General features: G+C 43.1%; 1 protein-coding gene across 1 annotated transcript in view; it reads left to right on the top strand.

Annotated features, from left to right (window-relative positions):
* Positions 1 to 17972, top strand: part of SOBP (sine oculis binding protein homolog) — a 115175-nt gene that overhangs the window by 88664 nt on the left and 8539 nt on the right. Inside the window, 3 exon segments of the mRNA XM_032682839.1 lie at positions 8307 to 9036; positions 9039 to 9065; positions 9068 to 10259. Of these exon segments, the coding sequence (XP_032538730.1) occupies positions 8307 to 9036; positions 9039 to 9065; positions 9068 to 10257 (1947 nt within the window). The 3' untranslated portion in view covers positions 10258 to 10259.

Raw genomic sequence — 17972 nt, 5'->3', positions numbered from 1 at the left:
ACTTACATTCATTCCTTTTGACTGGAAATATTAAAAAAAACCCCTAACACAAAGGAACACAAGGGCTTTGAAAAGACTATGTTTTAAATACCACCGATGACAACGGCAGTGATTCAAAAAATGGAATCAATTTATCATTAGCCATTAATTACCAAATAACTCTATTTTCTCCTTATGCTTCATGTAGCTTAGACTTCTGCATAATTAGGATGAAAAATGGAGACAGAGTGGGTCTTGCATTTAAATGACATAAAGTCGGTATTCACTCAGAAAACTGGTAAAGATTTTTGGGATAACAAGAAGTTTAGGAGGGTTACATCAGGGAAAGGAAAAGCAAGCAGACAGGCAAGCTTTGGTCTCTTTTAAACAGAGAGAAACTTGTCACAGGACAGTTTTAGGTTGTATGCAACTGCAGTGTTCTGTTTTGTCAACTGTTTTTACACGAAGCTCCAAACATTGTAAAAATCTGTTTTCCTTCACACCTAGCATCGCTACAAGCTATATTGTAACCACATTCACAGTGTGTTAGAGCCTGCCTCGGGGTTCCTTCGCAGCAGGTTTCAGCTGGAATGATTCTTTTTGTTTTTTATAATAATCACTCCATTCAAATGGAACAATCAGTATGAAGAAATTATCACAAGCCATCTTGGATAGAAAAATCCTGCCACAATAAACATGCTGAATGTTTTAAAATAAGACATCAAAAATGGTGATCGAGGCTGAATAACTGCTTAGAGTCACACTTTGGATTATGCCTGTTGCAGTATTGTTTGACATTTGGTAGTGAAAGAGCAACAATTCCCAGTCATGACAGCTGAGGCAGGGACTTAGTCATAGTCGACTTGAAAGTAGATGCTGTGAACTGCCCTTCCCCTTCGGGGACAGTCTGCATCCCAGCCCCATTGGCTTGCATGCAGTGCTGCAGTGCTGGACACACAGACACCTGCATACCCTGCTCAGGCACTGGCTGGGCCCCAGGCTACCCAGTCCATCTCAGGAGGAAGCCTGAGCAGGTCCGGTGGGAGTTTTGGAGGAGGATCAGGTAGGGAAACGTGGGACACCTTGGTGAGCGACAGCGGCTTATTCGGCTTCTGGCAAGGCTGCACCCACTCTATCGCTTGGCGCAGGGTGCTGGCAGCTGAATAGCTTTTGTGATAACTCAATTAGCTGTGAAAAGAGCACACAACAGCATTAGGATATTATGCTGATTATTGCTAACCTCTTAAAGGAGTTTGTCATTTGCCATCGTCTCTGGGTGGAACACGTTCCCCCCCTCTTCCTCGCTCTGACCCCATGCTTCTGAGCATGGCTGTGCCCTTTTGCAGATCTGCAGTGTTTCACCTGCACACCCGCTGTGTTCCTACCTTACAGCACTTCTTAATATTCGTCCTTTTTCTGAGTTGAGAAAGGGAAATTCAATGCCTTGGAACAATCTTTATGTCAAACAAGTGTGTGAGTCCATGCTAAGAACTGAGCAGCACCTACCCAGCCCGGTGTGAGCTTTGGCTCCTGAAGGGCAGTTCCTCAGGGGGTGAGCAGAACAGGAGGTGAAGAGTTAGTACAGACCTCCAAACTGATGTTTGTAGAGGAGTCAGTCTGACCAAGAGCCCCACTGGGGACACAGGTTCTCTGTGCTCACAAGTGTTGAGTAAATTAACACTTGAGGTTCAGTCTTTGCCCCAAAGTTTCTCTGTACTCGATCAGGCAATGGACGGTAGAAACAAGGACATTTGCAGGATTAGCACCGCAGATGGGATCTGTGAGTGGGATTACCTTTTACATGACCTGCTCTGAAGAAAAGCCTTGTTGGTGGATAAATGGAGAAAAGAAGGGAGGGAGCAGGTAGCCACATTGCCCAATAAACCTGGGGAGCTGGCGAGGACAACTGAGAGAGGTTTCACATGCCTTTGCCCCTTAGAGACAGTTAGGCACATAGTTCCCCAGGACACACAAATCCAGGTTTCTTTCCTTCTGATAGACTGAATTAGTGTCCTGCCAGGAGTGCTCACAGCCTTGTGAGGGGGCCCAGGTGACAAGGTGCCTTGGTGCTCACGCTGGGCAGCATCTGGGTGTTCTGGAAAGGGTCTGACTGAACTGTGTGTTAGAGGACTAGTTGTGACTCATTTGGCTGTATACTAGAAACCTCTGTATGTGTGCTTCAAGCCACTACCTAATTTCTAAATTGTTGCTGTGTCCAATGTTTGGCAGGCTTCAAAAAACTTGAGCCCTTGCTGAAAGACATATGGCTGGTGTGTCAGGTTCTCACTTGGTTGCAAGGCAGGAGGGTATGCAGAGGAAGGGACACTGTCTCCTCATCTTATGGCTTTTGGGATGGGGTGAGAGTCTCTGCCTCCATGCCTTGCACATCCTGGCTGGGTGGCAGGATTGGAAACTTCCCAGACCATTCTGGGACCCAGCCTGAGCTAAAAGGAAAGGCAACCAAGGCCAGAATGGGATATAAGAAATGTGCAGTAGTATTTGTGAAGTCAGAACATATGCCTGAGTGTATATAAAGAGACAGCAGTTGGATACCACAGTGGGAAAAGGAAGTAGCAACTAGTCGGCACAGTTGAATACATGGATTTTATGTGAAGCTTTTATAATCTTCAGTCCCACATTTCAGCATCTTCAATAAGAGCCTGGTCCTCAAGATGCAGCCCTCCCTTGTGCAAGGTGTCCCCCAATGGTGTTCTCCTGAGCAAGAAGAGGAGTTTCATCAGTCACCCTCTGGTTCTGGAGCAGTTGAAAATGGCATCTTTACCCTAGTGACCCCTTTCTGTCCTCTTGCTAAGCTTTACTGAGGGGTTGATACTAGTCCAAAGCATCGAATATAAGGCACAGACTCACTTTTACCGCAGCAGTGGTGGGTGTTTGCATGCTGGTTTCTCTCGGGCTGATGTAAATACGTCTACAAACAGGTTTTACCAGATGTATTTCTTAATGAAGTAGTGTCTGATACTAGATTATCCTTCAGAGGCCAGTGGTGGACTGCACTGATGTATGAACTTCGTGCCTGCATTTGACAACTGATTGATTAAAGTATTAATTACCCTGTGCCTAAAGCCCAAGTGTGGCCCTTTTAAACACAGCAGAATCCTGTGTTGTGCTACAGGGCAGCCTCATAGCCACATCTGGACTCCACTGTGGATATTTCTATCAAAATAAAGATATGGATGCCAACAGGAAAGGCTTTATTCCACCTCTTCGTATTAGAGAAATTGGAGTGTTACAGGATCCCTTGGTCCTGGCTTTCTTGGTGTTCCCGCATCTGGCATGAATCGTGTTTCTGCTGATGCGGTGTCTTCTGAGTTGTCTCCTGGTGTAGATTGCTGCGTGTTTCCCAGGAAAGTGGATAAATGATACCAAGTCATTCAGCTTATAAGTAGCACACTGGCAACCCGCCACTAAAATATAAATACATTAAATGTACTGAAGGAAATGTTCATTCTGTTGTTTAGCCTTGGACATGCCCCAGTTAGGTAAATTTAATCTTCTTGAGGGTTGTTGCGTTACAGCTGAATGAGATAGGCTGTTATCTTATTACTGATCTTTCTGTCATTCAGGGTTCGTGTTCTGGCATTCATGGTGTGAAGTGTACTTGCCCAAGAGCGGTCCTAGAAGTGTTTTCCAAGGGAGATGAAGGTGCGTAGGGGATCTGTTAGCACCTTGCAAGTTTTGACCCTTTATCTTGGTAACGTTCACACTCCTTGTCAGTCACACCACCACTGGTTCAATCTCCTATTGAGTAGAAATGTACAAAATAGTGGCTTTGCCTACTTTTGTTAGGAAATGTCTGAAACTCAGCCCCGCTGCATTTATTTTCTTCATGGGTATTTCTGCCTCAGTTCCTTCCAAAATCCCTGGCCGTGCCTCTGCTGCTCTTGAGGTCAGGGACAAAGCTCCCACTGACTCCAGGGTGAGCAGGGCCCAGCATTAAGCAACAGACCCAAAGCCGATGGATTGCATTAAAGAGAAGTCTCTTAATTGTTTTCCACTGGTGCTGGGTCAGACCCTCCAAACATGATCTTACAGCATTAATGCTTGTGACTAATCCCACTGAAACCCAGGGAGCTGCCCCATGTGTGAGCACTACCAAATACAATGTGCAGCTTTAATAAGCACTCTGCAACAGTTTAGCTCTTCTCTTGGTTGTACAATGAAGGGACAGGATGAGGCAGGAAAAGAGAAGCAGAAGTAATACATGAACAGAATGATTCTGAGCTGGTTGTGAAGAACAGTGATGTTATATCTGGAATACAAGTACTTAAAAAAATAAGACATCAGCTGTGTGTTTTACAGATAAGAAAATGTTATTTTATTGAACGGAAAGATATATTTGTTTCACCTATCACATCTGAACTAATCAGTGTAGGCTTTTAGAAGAAGTCTGTAATTACTCTGAGCACGTCATTAGTTATATATAAAATGAATGATATTGCTCCGTTTTATTACCTCTAGTGATATAGCCATTCGTATCATAAATTAATTGACCTCATCTTAAATGATCAATTCTGCAAGACAGACTTGATTCATTAATTCTTAAGTGACATTTTTTCTCCTCCAGTAATTTCCTCTTCAATGTGGGGACTGGTTTTCTGCCTTTTATTGTGGTATTATGAGGCATCATATTACCTGCATATGACATGCACTTTTTATCCTTTTATCTTAACTAAGCAGCATAGACTGATTGCTTATGTATGAAGAAAGAAAGGAAAGAGAAAGAAAGAATGAAGAAAGAAAGAAAGAAAGAATAAGAAAAAAAAAAAAAAAAAGAAAAAAAAAAAAAGAAAGAAAAAGAAGAAAGAAAAAAGAAGAAAAAGAAAATAATGAAATGCATGCACATAGTAGATAGATATTACTCACTGATATTAGCATCAACACTTTGAGATGTTGCATGAAATCAATGAGATAGTTATTGGATATTTGGTCTCTCCAGGATATTCAGAGGAACAGATTTGCTGTCTTTAATTTCTGTGGCTTTAATTAATTTTATCTAGTGATAAAATATACAGAAGGGTCTGTGATCAATATATGAGTGAGGCGGGCGGACTTCAGAGTTTCTTATTCCTCAGTGAATTATTGAAAACAGGAGAAATCAGTAGAGAATTTCTAAGCAGGACTTCTAAATATTTTACTAAGGAAGAGAAAATATTTGTCTAGCCAGGAGAGATACAGGAGCCCACTGGAGATAAACAAATCAATACAGCAATAATGCAGTGAAGTGTTTCAGTGAATTTTTCAAATGATAACTAATAAAATTAAATTATTAGAAAATATGCCACAATTTGGGGGGGGAGGGCTGTATTTCTCTTTCAGTCCGTTTAATTAAAGTCATTGAGGGGGCTCTTCCTAGAAAGATAAGGAGGCTGGATTTATTCTCTCATATTTCTCAGTTGCTTCTTTGGCAGTGGGCTTACAAGGTGGCTTGCTTCCTTTGCCCAAAGAAAAGGTAAGTCTTCACTGCAGCTGCATCTGAAGTCCTGCTCCATCCCTTACTGCAGGCACCCCTGAGGCCAGTTTCCTCCTTGTCTTTCCCCTGCAAACAGACAGTGATGGGCCAGCATGGACTTCAAACTGCACCAGCCTGCCTCAGGAACTGTCTGGGAGCTCCTGGTACCTCTTTGTGCAATTCCTAGGGTACATGTGGAGACCCCCTGCCTCTTTGCCAGGCCTTGGGGCAAGAGTGTACCCTGCAAGCTGCAAGAGGAGGGCGGTGGAGTACATTCTGATTCTAAACATTCAAAATAGATAGCATTTTGTGGCTACAACAGTGAGCTCTTGAACAAAAATTACTTTAAAGAAAATTCAGCAGCTTTACTGAGTTAAATAGTACCTTATTAATGTGCGGTATAGACTCACAAATTCCCCTTCTGTCTGCTTGAAAAACAGTGGCAAGCCAGAAAATTTTAGGAGGTCGATTAGAAGATGTTTCCATCATGTGTGCTGACTTGCCAGATGGGTGGCAAAACCCATACCCATGCCAAATACCCAGGATGGTTCAGTGCTCACTGCTGTGTGTTTGCACTGTTTGCAGTGAGGGGTTGCTCAGCTTCGGTGCTGTGTGTGATGGTCACTGAACCTTCCTATGGAGAGCAGAGAGAGAGCTGATGCCTGGTAAAATCCAGGAGCTGTTGTAAGTGGGGATGCCCTGCTTGATGCACTCCTACTTTCCCATCTGCCCACACCTGGGGGGATGCATGCACTGCGGCAGGTAGGCATTTATCTCCACCCTTCAGTGCATTTGACAGCCTTTTTGTCCACATATTTGAGGGTGCGACATCATCCCTGTGTGCTCAATGCAGGGCTGGACTTGTTTGTAATGCACTGGGAAATTTTCTTTCTTGTGTGGGGCATCATGGTGGAAATACACCCTTCCTAATGCCACATGCACTGAGCAGGACCAGTACCCCTGTGCTTATCTCACAGGGCACAGTGTCGTGTGCCCAAGCTAAAAATCTGTGCCCTGCATTCGTAAACTTCAGGGATGACTTAATAGTTGCTACTTCTTGATTGCTACTAAATTGATTATTTAGTTTGATTTAAAAGTTGGGATAAAAGAGAGGGAATGTGTGTATGTGTGAGTGTGTGAAGAGGGGGGGAGGGAAGGCAGGAGGGAATCGAACAGCAACCTGACTGGAGAACCAAAAGGTTGAGAAGTTAAATGGGCTAATAGCCATAGCATATAGTGTGTGTGTGTATGTGTGTATAATATATATATATATATATATTAAAGATATATTACTGAAAACTCAAAAATGTCACCACTGTTTATATAAAAGGAAAGCTGAGAGTTAAATGAGATGAGTAATCAGATGCCCAACATATGTTGTTTTGAATTGTTTATGTGGCCAATAGTTATTAAAATTAATTATCCTTTTAATGTAGTCTTTTCACAATCATAGTGTTCTTTGGGGTTTTTTGGTTTTTTTTTTTTTTCTTTGTACAAAAGATACAGTCATTTCAAAACAAGCTAATATGAGCTATTTGGAAAATGCAGAACAAATAATACCAGGATGTATTCTGACATGGTCATAGGCTCGACATGCTGATAGAAAGCACCAAAAGTCTCTGTCAGTGGAGTATTTTGAGAACTAATGTAAATGACAAAAACGGGGGGTTTCTGTGTGTGTAAAATTCTGTCAAAAAAGTGAGGCACTGCAAAATCTGACATCTGTTTATCTGTTTATAGCTATGGCAAGATTACTCATATTAATTCTTGTTTAAAATGCCATATGAAGGAAAGGCATTTGTGCAAACAAGAGTCATATTTGAATTGTAGATCATGTCTTCACCATCTGTGAGAGCTGTTGGTGTTGCAAAATTAATGTGTTAATGAAATCACAATAATTTCTCTGAAGTAATGGATTCTGAAGCCTAGAATGACTATTTTTTGAACTTTGGTGTCTAGTGGCTTACAACTGGGAAAACCTTTCACAGCTTAATTAGTTCTGCAGCCTTATTTAAAAAAAAATTGGCTATGCCTCCACCACACCAATAGTAACACAGAAGAAGATTAAATGAAAAGCAGAGAAACAAAACAAAAATGAGCCTGCAGTGCGAACTTTTTGCTGTACTATTTGAAAAGTTGCTAAACAGGTCCTTGCTTGCCAAGAAGTTTTACTCAAAGTGACTTGTACACAAGAGTGGGCAAACAGCTCAGAACATAATTCCAGCTTGCTGAAACATCACAAATTGGGACTATTTGAACCTTACACAAATATCCTGACTTTTTCCAACTTTCTCCTTGGAACAAAGGGCAAAGAATGAATGATGCTTTTCGCTTTGTGATGCCATTTCAAAGTATCACACTCTTTCCAAGTTATTATTTGATACCCTGAATAGAATGCTATATGTTACTGTGTCCTGCATTTTAGCAGAACTGGTTTGCATTAATTTCCAGCAATTTTCTGAGTCCTTTTCCAGTTATCACACTCCTTGTATAATATGGCATCTCAGATGGCACAGGCATGCATAGTTTACCACTGAGAAGTAATCACAGCCACACTCATATGGATTTTGCATACATACATATGCATGTTATAACAGTTTATACCAACTGAGGATTTTTCCCTGTGAGATATATAATGCATTGTATAAGGTAGAACTGAGATCATGGGAGCCAGAAAAGGGAGTGGCATTCAATTCACCAATATGTTGGAGAAAAAAAAAGTGCAGTTTTCACAAATGTTACTTTTTTTCCTGTTAGAAAAATAACGTATTTAATAACTGAAAAATTACTTTTAAAATAATGCTATGAAGAGAAGATTGCTTTTCTTACCTGATTTGATTTTATTACTGTGTTTTAGGTATGTGACTGGTGTAAGCACATAAGACACACAAAAGAGTATCTGGATTTTGGGGACGGGGAAAGAAGGCTTCAGTTCTGCAGTGCAAAATGTCTCAATCAGTACAAAATGGACATTTTCTACAAAGAGACACAGGCCAATCTTCCAGCTGGACTGTGCAGTACATTACATCCTCCAGTTGAAAATAAAGCAGAAGGCACTGGAGTGCAGCTGCTGACTCCAGATTCTTGGAATATACCACTAGCAGATGCTCGGAGAAAAGCCCCATCCCCAGTGTCTGCAGCTGGCCAAATTCAAGGTCCTGGACCATCAGCGTCTACCACTGCCTCTCCGTCTGACACTGCCAACTGCTCTGTCACTAAAATCCCCACACCAGTTCCCAAACCTATTCCCATCAGTGAGAATCCAAATATTCCACCAGTTTCTGTCCAGCCACCTGCTAGCATTGTGCCTCCAATTGGTGTCCCACCTCGCAGTCCTCCGATGGTGATGACGAACCGTGGGCCAGTTCCTCTGCCCATATTCATGGAACAGCAAATTATGCAACAAATACGTCCACCATTTATTCGTGGGCCACCTCACCATGCCTCAAATCCTAACAGCCCTCTGTCAAATCCAATGATTCCTGGAATTGGTCCCCCACCAGGTGGTCCCAGAAATATGGGTCCCACCTCTAGCCCCATGCACAGGCCAATGCTTTCCCCCCATATCCATCCTCCCACAACACCTACCATCCTGGGAATCCTCCTGGCTTGTTGCCGCTCCCCCTCCTGGAGCTCCTTTGCCCAGTCTTCCCTTTCCCCCTGTCAGCATGATGCCAAATGGTCCTATGCCTATGCCACAGATGATGAACTTTGGATTGCCGTCCCTTGCCCCGCTGGTGCCACCCCCAACTCTACTAGTGCCATATCCTGTCATTGTCCCTTTGCCCGTTCCCATCCCCATTCCCATCCCCATCCCTCACATCAATGACTCCAAACCCCCCAATGGCTTCTCCAGCAATGGTGAAAGCTTCATTCCGAGTACCTCCAGCGAGACACCTGGGGCAAAGCCAACCAACAGCTCTTCATCTCCTCGAGAGTCAAAGCAAGGATCGTCTAAATCCTCTGACTCATCGCCGAGCTGCTCGGGCCAGTCCCTTAATCAAGCTCAAGTGCTTCAGGAGCACAGTAAAAATGAAGTTGTTGACTTGACGGTCAGACCTAGTAGTCCAGTGAACAGTAAGTTTGGTTTCCCCAGTGTGCTACAGGGTCCACAGGATGGTGTGATAGACCTAACAGTAGGCCACCGGTCTAGGCTGCACAATGTTATCCACAGGGCTTTACACACCCAAGTGAAAGTTGAACGTGAACCTAATAGTGTTGTAAATTTGGCTTTTGGTAGCTCAGACAAAAGGAACTGCAGTGACTGCAGGGACAACTGCAGCCCGGTTGACTCAAAAACATTACCGTGCAGTGACGGAGCTCACTGCTGTCCCGTCTCCTTGGCATCTGGCACGCCGGGACTGGAAGCTAGTGCAGCGGTGTGCAACGTCATTGTGAATGGCACAAAGAGCACAGAGGGTTCCAAGAACCTGGAGCTGCCCCAGGAGCCAAAAAAGCCCCAGCCCCCAGAGGAGCTGGTGGTGAGTGAGCTGGAGTCTGTTAAGGAGAACAACTGTGTATCAAACTGCCTCCTCGAGGGAGACGCTGGAAAGAAAACTGGGGAAGAGCCCCTTGCTGGGGGAGACAAACAGGACCCGAACCTTAACAATCCAGCAGATGAGGACCATGCATATGCTTTGCGGATGCTGCCCAAGACAGGTTGCGTTATCCAGCCTGTGCCAAAACCAGCAGAAAAGACTGCTATTGCACCATGCATTATCTCAACGCCAATACTCAGCACAGGGCCAGAGGATCTGGAGCCACCATTGAAAAGGAGGTGTCTCCGAATTCGAAATCAGAATAAGTAAAGGTTTGTGTAATCACTACTGCCTTCTGTGTGAATAGAATTGAGTATTTTCAGGTATGAGGTCAAACCCGTGTGGGTGTGGCTGTTATGAAACAAAAAGATACAAATTTCAATTTATCAGCACTTTCAGAAAACTATTGGTTTTTGTGTTTTAATATTGTTCTTTGTGTTGTATTGCATCTGTACTTGTCAGTCCTCCATCCATCAGTAGCCTCATTACACTTTTGCTCACAGAACATTTCATGATGGTGCTGGCTGTGAAGTTATTGTGCTGTGTATGTCAAAGTGAGTGGTTTTCTGCCTAGAATATGGTTTAGGTCTGGGCCATTAATCTGCTTACTTATTCCAGCTGAGTTACACAGCAACTCGAGCCTTCATGATGATGATTGAAATTGCCCTGCAGCATAGCATAGAGCAGGACAACGCAGCTGCTTCCCGCTAGCTCAGATCCGATGGATTTAACAAATGGTCATCTCCAGCCATCTTACTTTGGTCTGCCTCCAGACTGCACCCTGGCTTTCTGCTCGCTGCTCTCTCTGAACAGCAGTCAACCCCCTCTCCCTGTGCTTGCCTTCCTCATATATTGGTGCCTAGGGACTGCCTGCTGTTTGGGACCTGCACGCTGTAGCTTATGGCAGGAAAACCTCTGCCATGGGGCTTTACTCCCTTATCTAAGGTACCCAAGGCCTTGGGTGCAAATCTCCTACCTTAGAAAAGCAGCTGAGGTTTCCCCCAGCCCTGCAGCTGGTATGTGTGTGTGGTTCCTGGTAGGGCTGCAAAGCAAGGCAGAGATATTTTAATATATATCTGATGCTTCAAAGTTGTGAACAAGGAACTGGTAAGGAAACTTCCCTGTCCGACCATCCGGGAGTCACTCTTGCAGTCACCCTTGCACCACGTGAGCTGGGATCGAAGTGTCTTTGCAGCTACACACCCCACACTCACACAGACCAGGTTTCCTTACTGGCTTGACCCCATGTTTCCCATAACAGAGTCTCAGACATCCAGATCCTTAAAATAATTTAGTCATGGTGCAATTTCCAAGCAACAAAATAACAGCTCAAGCTGGGTGTTTCTGAGGAGAGACGCAGAACAAAGGAACCCCTGGGCTTTATACTCTTACAGTCTAAACGTGGGAGAGTCTGAGGGTCATCGGCTCCTTCGGTGTCTCTGAGTGTCCCTGTCCCTGGTTGGGCCTCATGTCTTTGTTACACAAAGGGTCGGCAGTTCATGGCCTCTTGCCTGGGGCTCGGGCTCCTGATGTCCAGAGCTCAACTTGCAGCTCGCCCTGCAGCTGCACACTGAGCTACCTGCCCTGAATGTATTCTTTAACAAGATAATGTAATTGCAATTGTTTAGATTCTCAAGCACGGAGAGCTTCTTTCAGGAAAAGGGGAAATAGTGGGTGTTGCAAGAAATCTGTTCAGCAGTAAAATACTGATGGCTTGCCGGATGTGGCTTGGTGACGTGCCAGATTTCATTACAATCCATGAAATATTCTGCAGCCTCCAGTAAATCCCTGTCCCTGGTAGCACAAATACTGACTGCAGTGGTGTTTGGCACCTACAGCCATAGATAGCAGCAGCATGCAGTGGAATCTGGGCCATTGCAGTGTCTCCCTGCTTCATCAGTGCAGGCTAATTGCACCATCAAAATATATAGTATAGTCAGGACTCCCTTTTTATTTGTTAACACCACATCCCCTGTGCTGGTTGCAGTGCCAGAAACATTGCTTCTCTTGATCATAAACTATTTATTTTCTTTCTTTGGTGGATCACAACCATTAGTCTTTGCTGTCAGCATGTGCTGACACATTTAAAAGATACGTTAGTAAGAACAGAGAACATAGTTATAGTTAACATCCTTGGACTAATAACCAACATGTACAGTAACTCAGTAGTCAGATGGATATTTTAAATCGTTACACATTCCTAGGTCCTACTAATGGAGATTCCCCCTACCCCCATATCCTGAGGTATAGATGGACTAAATGCCCCTCGGCAGTGAGATCCTTATTGCAAACCTCAGTGTTACCTCTGGAGCTTGAAAGATTCTCTTCATAAATGTATGCACTCTTCTATCTAGGAGTAGTGATTTATCTGGTGAGAAGGACACTATTTGGCTGTATCCTTTTTATTTAATTTTAGGAGAGCCATGATTAACCCTTTCGTTCCCATCTATTCAAGCTCCCCATAGCTCTTTCAAGCCAGTGCTAGGACACTTGCACATTTATGTGCTTATGGTGTAGACAAAGACAGGCTGGTTCTAAGCATCTATTTCTGCTTGCCTGGACCCATCAAGACTGCAGCAATGCCATTTTGATGATGGTCCAATCCCAGGAGGAGTTTAATGTTATTCAGAGCCAGAGCTTAAAATCTCAGAGTGAGTTTCTGGCTTCACTGAGTTATGTATTTTTGCCTGTTGATGTGATTATACACGACATAACTTCACAGACAGTATTTGACAGTGAAAGTGGGCAAACTGAACAAGCTGCATTGGAAAGACAAGAAGGATGCTTTATCACTCAGTTACTGTCCTTAGCTCTTTGTATTCTCTAAATGTCAATAACTGCCACTGTGGTTATCCTCAGGAATAACCATTTTCCCATTCACCGAGAGTTTTACATATTCCTTTGTCTCAGTGTGAGGGGTTGACTTACAGGAAAGTTTTCAGGTTGCCAGGCAAGATTAATCTGACCCAATACAGACATCTGGAACAAGACACAGCTGAGCTAATTGTCTAAACTCTCTTTAAAATCAACCTAGAGAAGCAGGCATTTCAAGAGACAGCTGAGCTCATCCTGAAGTCAGCAACTAAGACAGCTCAGACAAATTGTGCCCTAGGAATGCCTATTTCTCCCTGCTGTGAAGGAAACTTAGGGTGACTGGCACAGACATAGATGTCCCCATAGACACTGGAAGTTAAAAAGCCCAGTCTAAGTGTCTGCCATACCTCTGGGGTTTGTGCAATAGCGTAGCATGGCACGGTGATGACTATTAGTTAGTCTGTGTTTGTCCCCTCCTTCCTCCAGTAAAAGAAAAGAAGCAGCCTCTAAGCAAAAGAGATGTGAGATCAGGTCCTTACGTGCTTCAAGGGAAAGAAGATACCCCAAATACTCTGTAGAAATAAACAGCATCGTAACCATCTCATTCCAGTGGGTACCGCAGTGAAACGTGGGTCGGTTTTGAGCCTCTCAAGCACGCACAAGTGATTTATGCAGTTCTGATGACTGATTTGAGGTGAGGACTCTGTGGTTTCATGCAGAGCCCTCCTTTCACTATTGCTGCTCATAGCCAGTCTGGGGGAGCAAAGGGGCTGCTTAGATTTCCGCTCTCCCTGCCTGTTAAAACTGCACAGCACTCAGACCTGTCTGTGTCTACACAGAGGGGGTAAGCAGGGGGAGGAGAACATTGGTGCAGCCTCTTGCACTGCAGCCGTGACCTCTGCTGTGCCCATGGGTTAGTTCCTCCTGCCAGGAAGCATGGAGGTAAAACTCTGCTCCTTGGGCTGTCCAGATGTGGGGAGGATCCCTCAAGAGAGACTCCCAACCTCATAGAAATTCTGATAAAATACAAGGAGGGCAAAAACTGCACCAATAATTGTGTTGACTTGGACCCTTGGAGGTTTGTATTGGTTGCACTGGCCACACTAACCTGGGAGAAAAAAAGTCCAGCAAATTCTCTTTTTCTCTCTTGCCTCTTGCCTGCCCTAATTGGAAAATCTGAACATATTGCCCTAATGTGCAACTTTTACTGAATTTTATTTCCCATCAAATTGTATGACAAGAAGGAAAATAGCCAAATATTTTTATGCTAGAATTCTGGACAGACAGATTGAATTCATATAATAGCAACACAGACTCTCTAAAAAGGAATCAAAGCAAGCATGACCTTTTTGGGCAAGTCGACAAACTCTGGATTATTCAATGTACCAATTACTTGATTATTGGAAGTGCTAATCAACAACATAATCCTTGATGTTAAAGTTTAGTCTCTCCATCAGGATATGGACTGTCAAGCTGATCTTACTTGATGCAATTTGAGGAACTAGCAAAAGATGTCTCGGTGCCAAAGTCCTACTATGATAAAGGAATGAAGCTAGGGAGAATATTCTGTTGTTATTTTTTCAAGTTTGAGCAACGTGAGTTTCTAAAATTAGCAGTGTTAGTGTTGCCTGCTACATGCTTTATGTCCTGATGGGATCAGTTTTAACCCTCCAGCTTTGATGTCAAGGTTTCCTAAAGCAAATAAATGAAAACACTGACATCTGCTTGTATTTAACATGATAGTTATGATAAACTGAATTGGAAAATCAAGTGGCACATGCTAACTCACAACTAGCTTCTGTGTATGTGTGTTGGCTAATCCTACTTTGGGACAGAAGGGTAAGAAAAGGAAGGAATTTTTCTGCTTGTGTCAGCAGAACTTCTTCCAGAAATAATGGAAATAGTAGCCACCTACAGAGCCAACCTGTATGTCCTGGGGTCAGCGTCTGCTGAGTTACAGAAGCAAACCTTCATCTGTCTAGTCCATGCATTGTAGTCGTAAAAATATACAACATGCAGAACCACTCCAGTTCAGGGCAGAGGTAATCTATATCCCACTGTGAGCTCCTCTGCCCATAATGGTCCAGCACAAGATTTCCTGCTCTGGTCAGGATTCCTGAGGCAAGGGGCATAGCTATTAACCTCCTTTTCTGCCCTAAGAGACTTCTTCTCTCCCCTGTCACTGTAACATCCATCTACCAACATCTTACCCTGCCCTGCTTGCTATGAACAGGACAGAATTTGACCTCAAAGATATACTTGAAAACAGATTTTCTATATTTAAACATATTTCTATGCTAGTCATCGTTATTGACACAGTATTATGGGCCAGAGATTTAGCTAATTTTAACTGAATATGGTTCCACTGATGCTAAACTAATCTAAATCAACAGAGTAATTGGACTCATACACTTAGCACCTATTCTTTTGCTTCAGAAGTTTTCCTTCACTTGGCTTCTTATGAGCCTACAGAAATTTTCCATTTATCCCAAGGGGGAGAGGAGAGACTGCTAACACCACTAAGTCTTAAACACATTTGCTGGGAACTGAAGCTTTGCCCTTGGGAGCTGCCTGACTCTAGCACTGTGATCTTATGTTTCAAAACTGCCTGTGTACCTTCTCAGATATTTTAAATCAGAAAAAGGATTTCCCAGGGAAAAAAAAAAAAAAAGCAAAGAAAAAAAAGATTCTCAAAATGGTGAAGTATAAAATGACATACTTCCAGTGTAGCTTTCAGCTCCCACATCTTGCTGCCGGGGTGTGGGAGTGCTAACTTCCGTCTCAGTGGCAGTAAATAGCAGGCTCGTGGTATGCTGCCATAGATCACTGCACACTCTTTGAATCAAAGGAGCAAGGACTGATTTCTGATGGGCTCCTCCTGCTTTTCTATAAAACCTCCTAGGGCATGTGTTTCAAATATGAAATCTGATTCTTGACCCCAATTTAGAAAATAACTACACCTGGTCTGATCTGTAAAGGTAATGAGCATCTAGGGCTGTTTCCAAAGAAAACACATGACTAGAACTTCAGACAGCAAAAATGATCATAGCTCGATTGACAGACCCACAGAAATCTGCAGAACCTGTGACTCCTGGAGACTGTAGCCTACCTGACAGCTCCCAGGACCTGAGACCCCTGACTTCAGAGATCATTTTGGTGCTTACTTGCTGTGATTAGTTTTAATTGTCTTATGAAATTAAAATTATTTGAACTGAACTAAGTATCCAATCCACACCATTCCCTAAGCTGTACAACCCACATTCATTTGAACGATGAGTTACTCTAATACTTGCCAGGCTTTAAAGACTAATCAGGCACTTTCATACATATATGGTCTAATGCTCTTCTTGTTTTAAGTTGTTTCAAGGCAGATTTGGCTGTATTCAAAAGTGTTAATATTGAAACAGCCATATGGGGAGACTCTAGCTCCCCCATAACCTGTTCTTTTGCCATCTAGCTACTGAAGTCAGTGGCCCAGGAAAGTTTATAGGGGGGAAAAAACCACAACTCATAATTAAATACAGAAGTCCTTAGCAAGGAAGACCATAGTAAACAGACAGGCACTCTGTAAAAAACGTCATCTAGAAAACAATTGCTTTTACATGCAGAGGCCAAGACGCTGGACAGGATGTGCCTGATCTGAAATCTGGTAAGGAGCTAAGCACCTCACAGTCTTTGTGAAGCTTGACCCTGAAACATCATGGCCAACTTCAGTGCAGAGCAGTGAGCTCTGAACAACTGTGGAAGCTTATAAGTATTTCTCAGTATTATGAGCATTCCTGAAAGTGGGAGAGAAAGGAACAAAACACTTTTGAGGACAGTGGTTGTGAAAAAGTTGGACATACTCAAGCAGTGAGCCATAGATTTTAAGATAAAATTAAATTCTTGTTAAAAAAAAAAACAGTGGAAGACTGAAGCAAAGCAGAAGTGAAATTCTTTGAGCAAGAAGTCAGGAGGAAATCAGATGATGGCAAGCAAGCCTTTCTGAAGCAATTTTTGTTTCCAGATTACCTGCTGAGCCTCTCCTGAATCTTCTATAGGTCCCGTAGAGTAAAACAGGCAAGTTAAGCATGTGCCTGGGTGCCCCCATAAGTCAAGGCCTCATGACTGAGACCTACTAATCATGACCTTATTTATAGTATTTTGATAATGAGCTGCATTGCACTCCTGAGACCGGAGGTTATGTTTGGAAGCGTGTGATCATCTTGTGAGAACTGTGAATCAAAGTAACCTCTAACATTTTGCAGAACCCTCAACTATTTAATGTTTGCTTCTACCATGAAAATTACAGCTGGTTAAATATCTGGGCTTGGTCCTGTTCAGTACTGGGCGCACTCAGTGCTCAGTGCCTTTAATGCGAGTTGAAGGCCCTCGGAACATTCTGGATCAAGGTCCTGCCTCCGACTCCTTTGCATGGCTTTACTTCCCCAGACACAACTTTGGCTTCTGGAAAGAATGGTATTCCTGTACAACATGTGTCTCAATTTGTAATGATATCCACCCTGCAGCTGGCTTGCTTTTCCAAGTGTTTCTGAAACATTGCTGCCTTAAATTCAAGCCAACCTTAAATTACAAATTTTCTAGAGGTAAAGAGGCTGGACTGCATTTACCGAGAGGAGGCACATGCTCTCTGTTGGTCTCCATCTTCCAGTCCCAGTTTTGGACTCTCATGCTGTGTAATGTAATCAACTTCCATTGAGGGACACATTAAAAAAAAATAATTTAAAATAGGGGGTTTAGGGGTTGGGTAGTGTTGAGTGAAATAACCATGGAGTTCCAACCTCTCTGGAAAGATCTGCATCCCATCATCGGGCAACTGATATTGAAACCTATAGTTAGAGCACTTTTCAGCTATTTATTTGGAGCCCATATGGTTAAATGTAAAACTCTGTGTTGTCTGCTTATGCTCCAAATATTTATAAGGTTTCATGAACCACTTATGCTGCCACTTGTAAGTTGTGTATCCAAAAGGAGGAGAAAAAGAACCCTTTCCCACAGGAATTCTCCAACAGAGAGAAGCTTGAACATGATGATAAAAGATACATGATGAAGTCATTGAAAATTTGAATTCGGACCCTAAATTTCACAGATCAATTAAAATGCCAATTCAGTTTTATTTGAAGCAGTTTATCAATTATTGCTGAAATGTTCTTCTTGGTGGTAAACAGTAT

Source organism: Chiroxiphia lanceolata, chromosome 3 (genome assembly GCF_009829145.1).
Source record: "Chiroxiphia lanceolata isolate bChiLan1 chromosome 3, bChiLan1.pri, whole genome shotgun sequence".
In the NCBI taxonomy this organism is placed as follows: Eukaryota; Metazoa; Chordata; class Aves; order Passeriformes; family Pipridae; genus Chiroxiphia; species Chiroxiphia lanceolata.
This window is presented reverse-complemented; position numbering and strand designations above follow the sequence as displayed.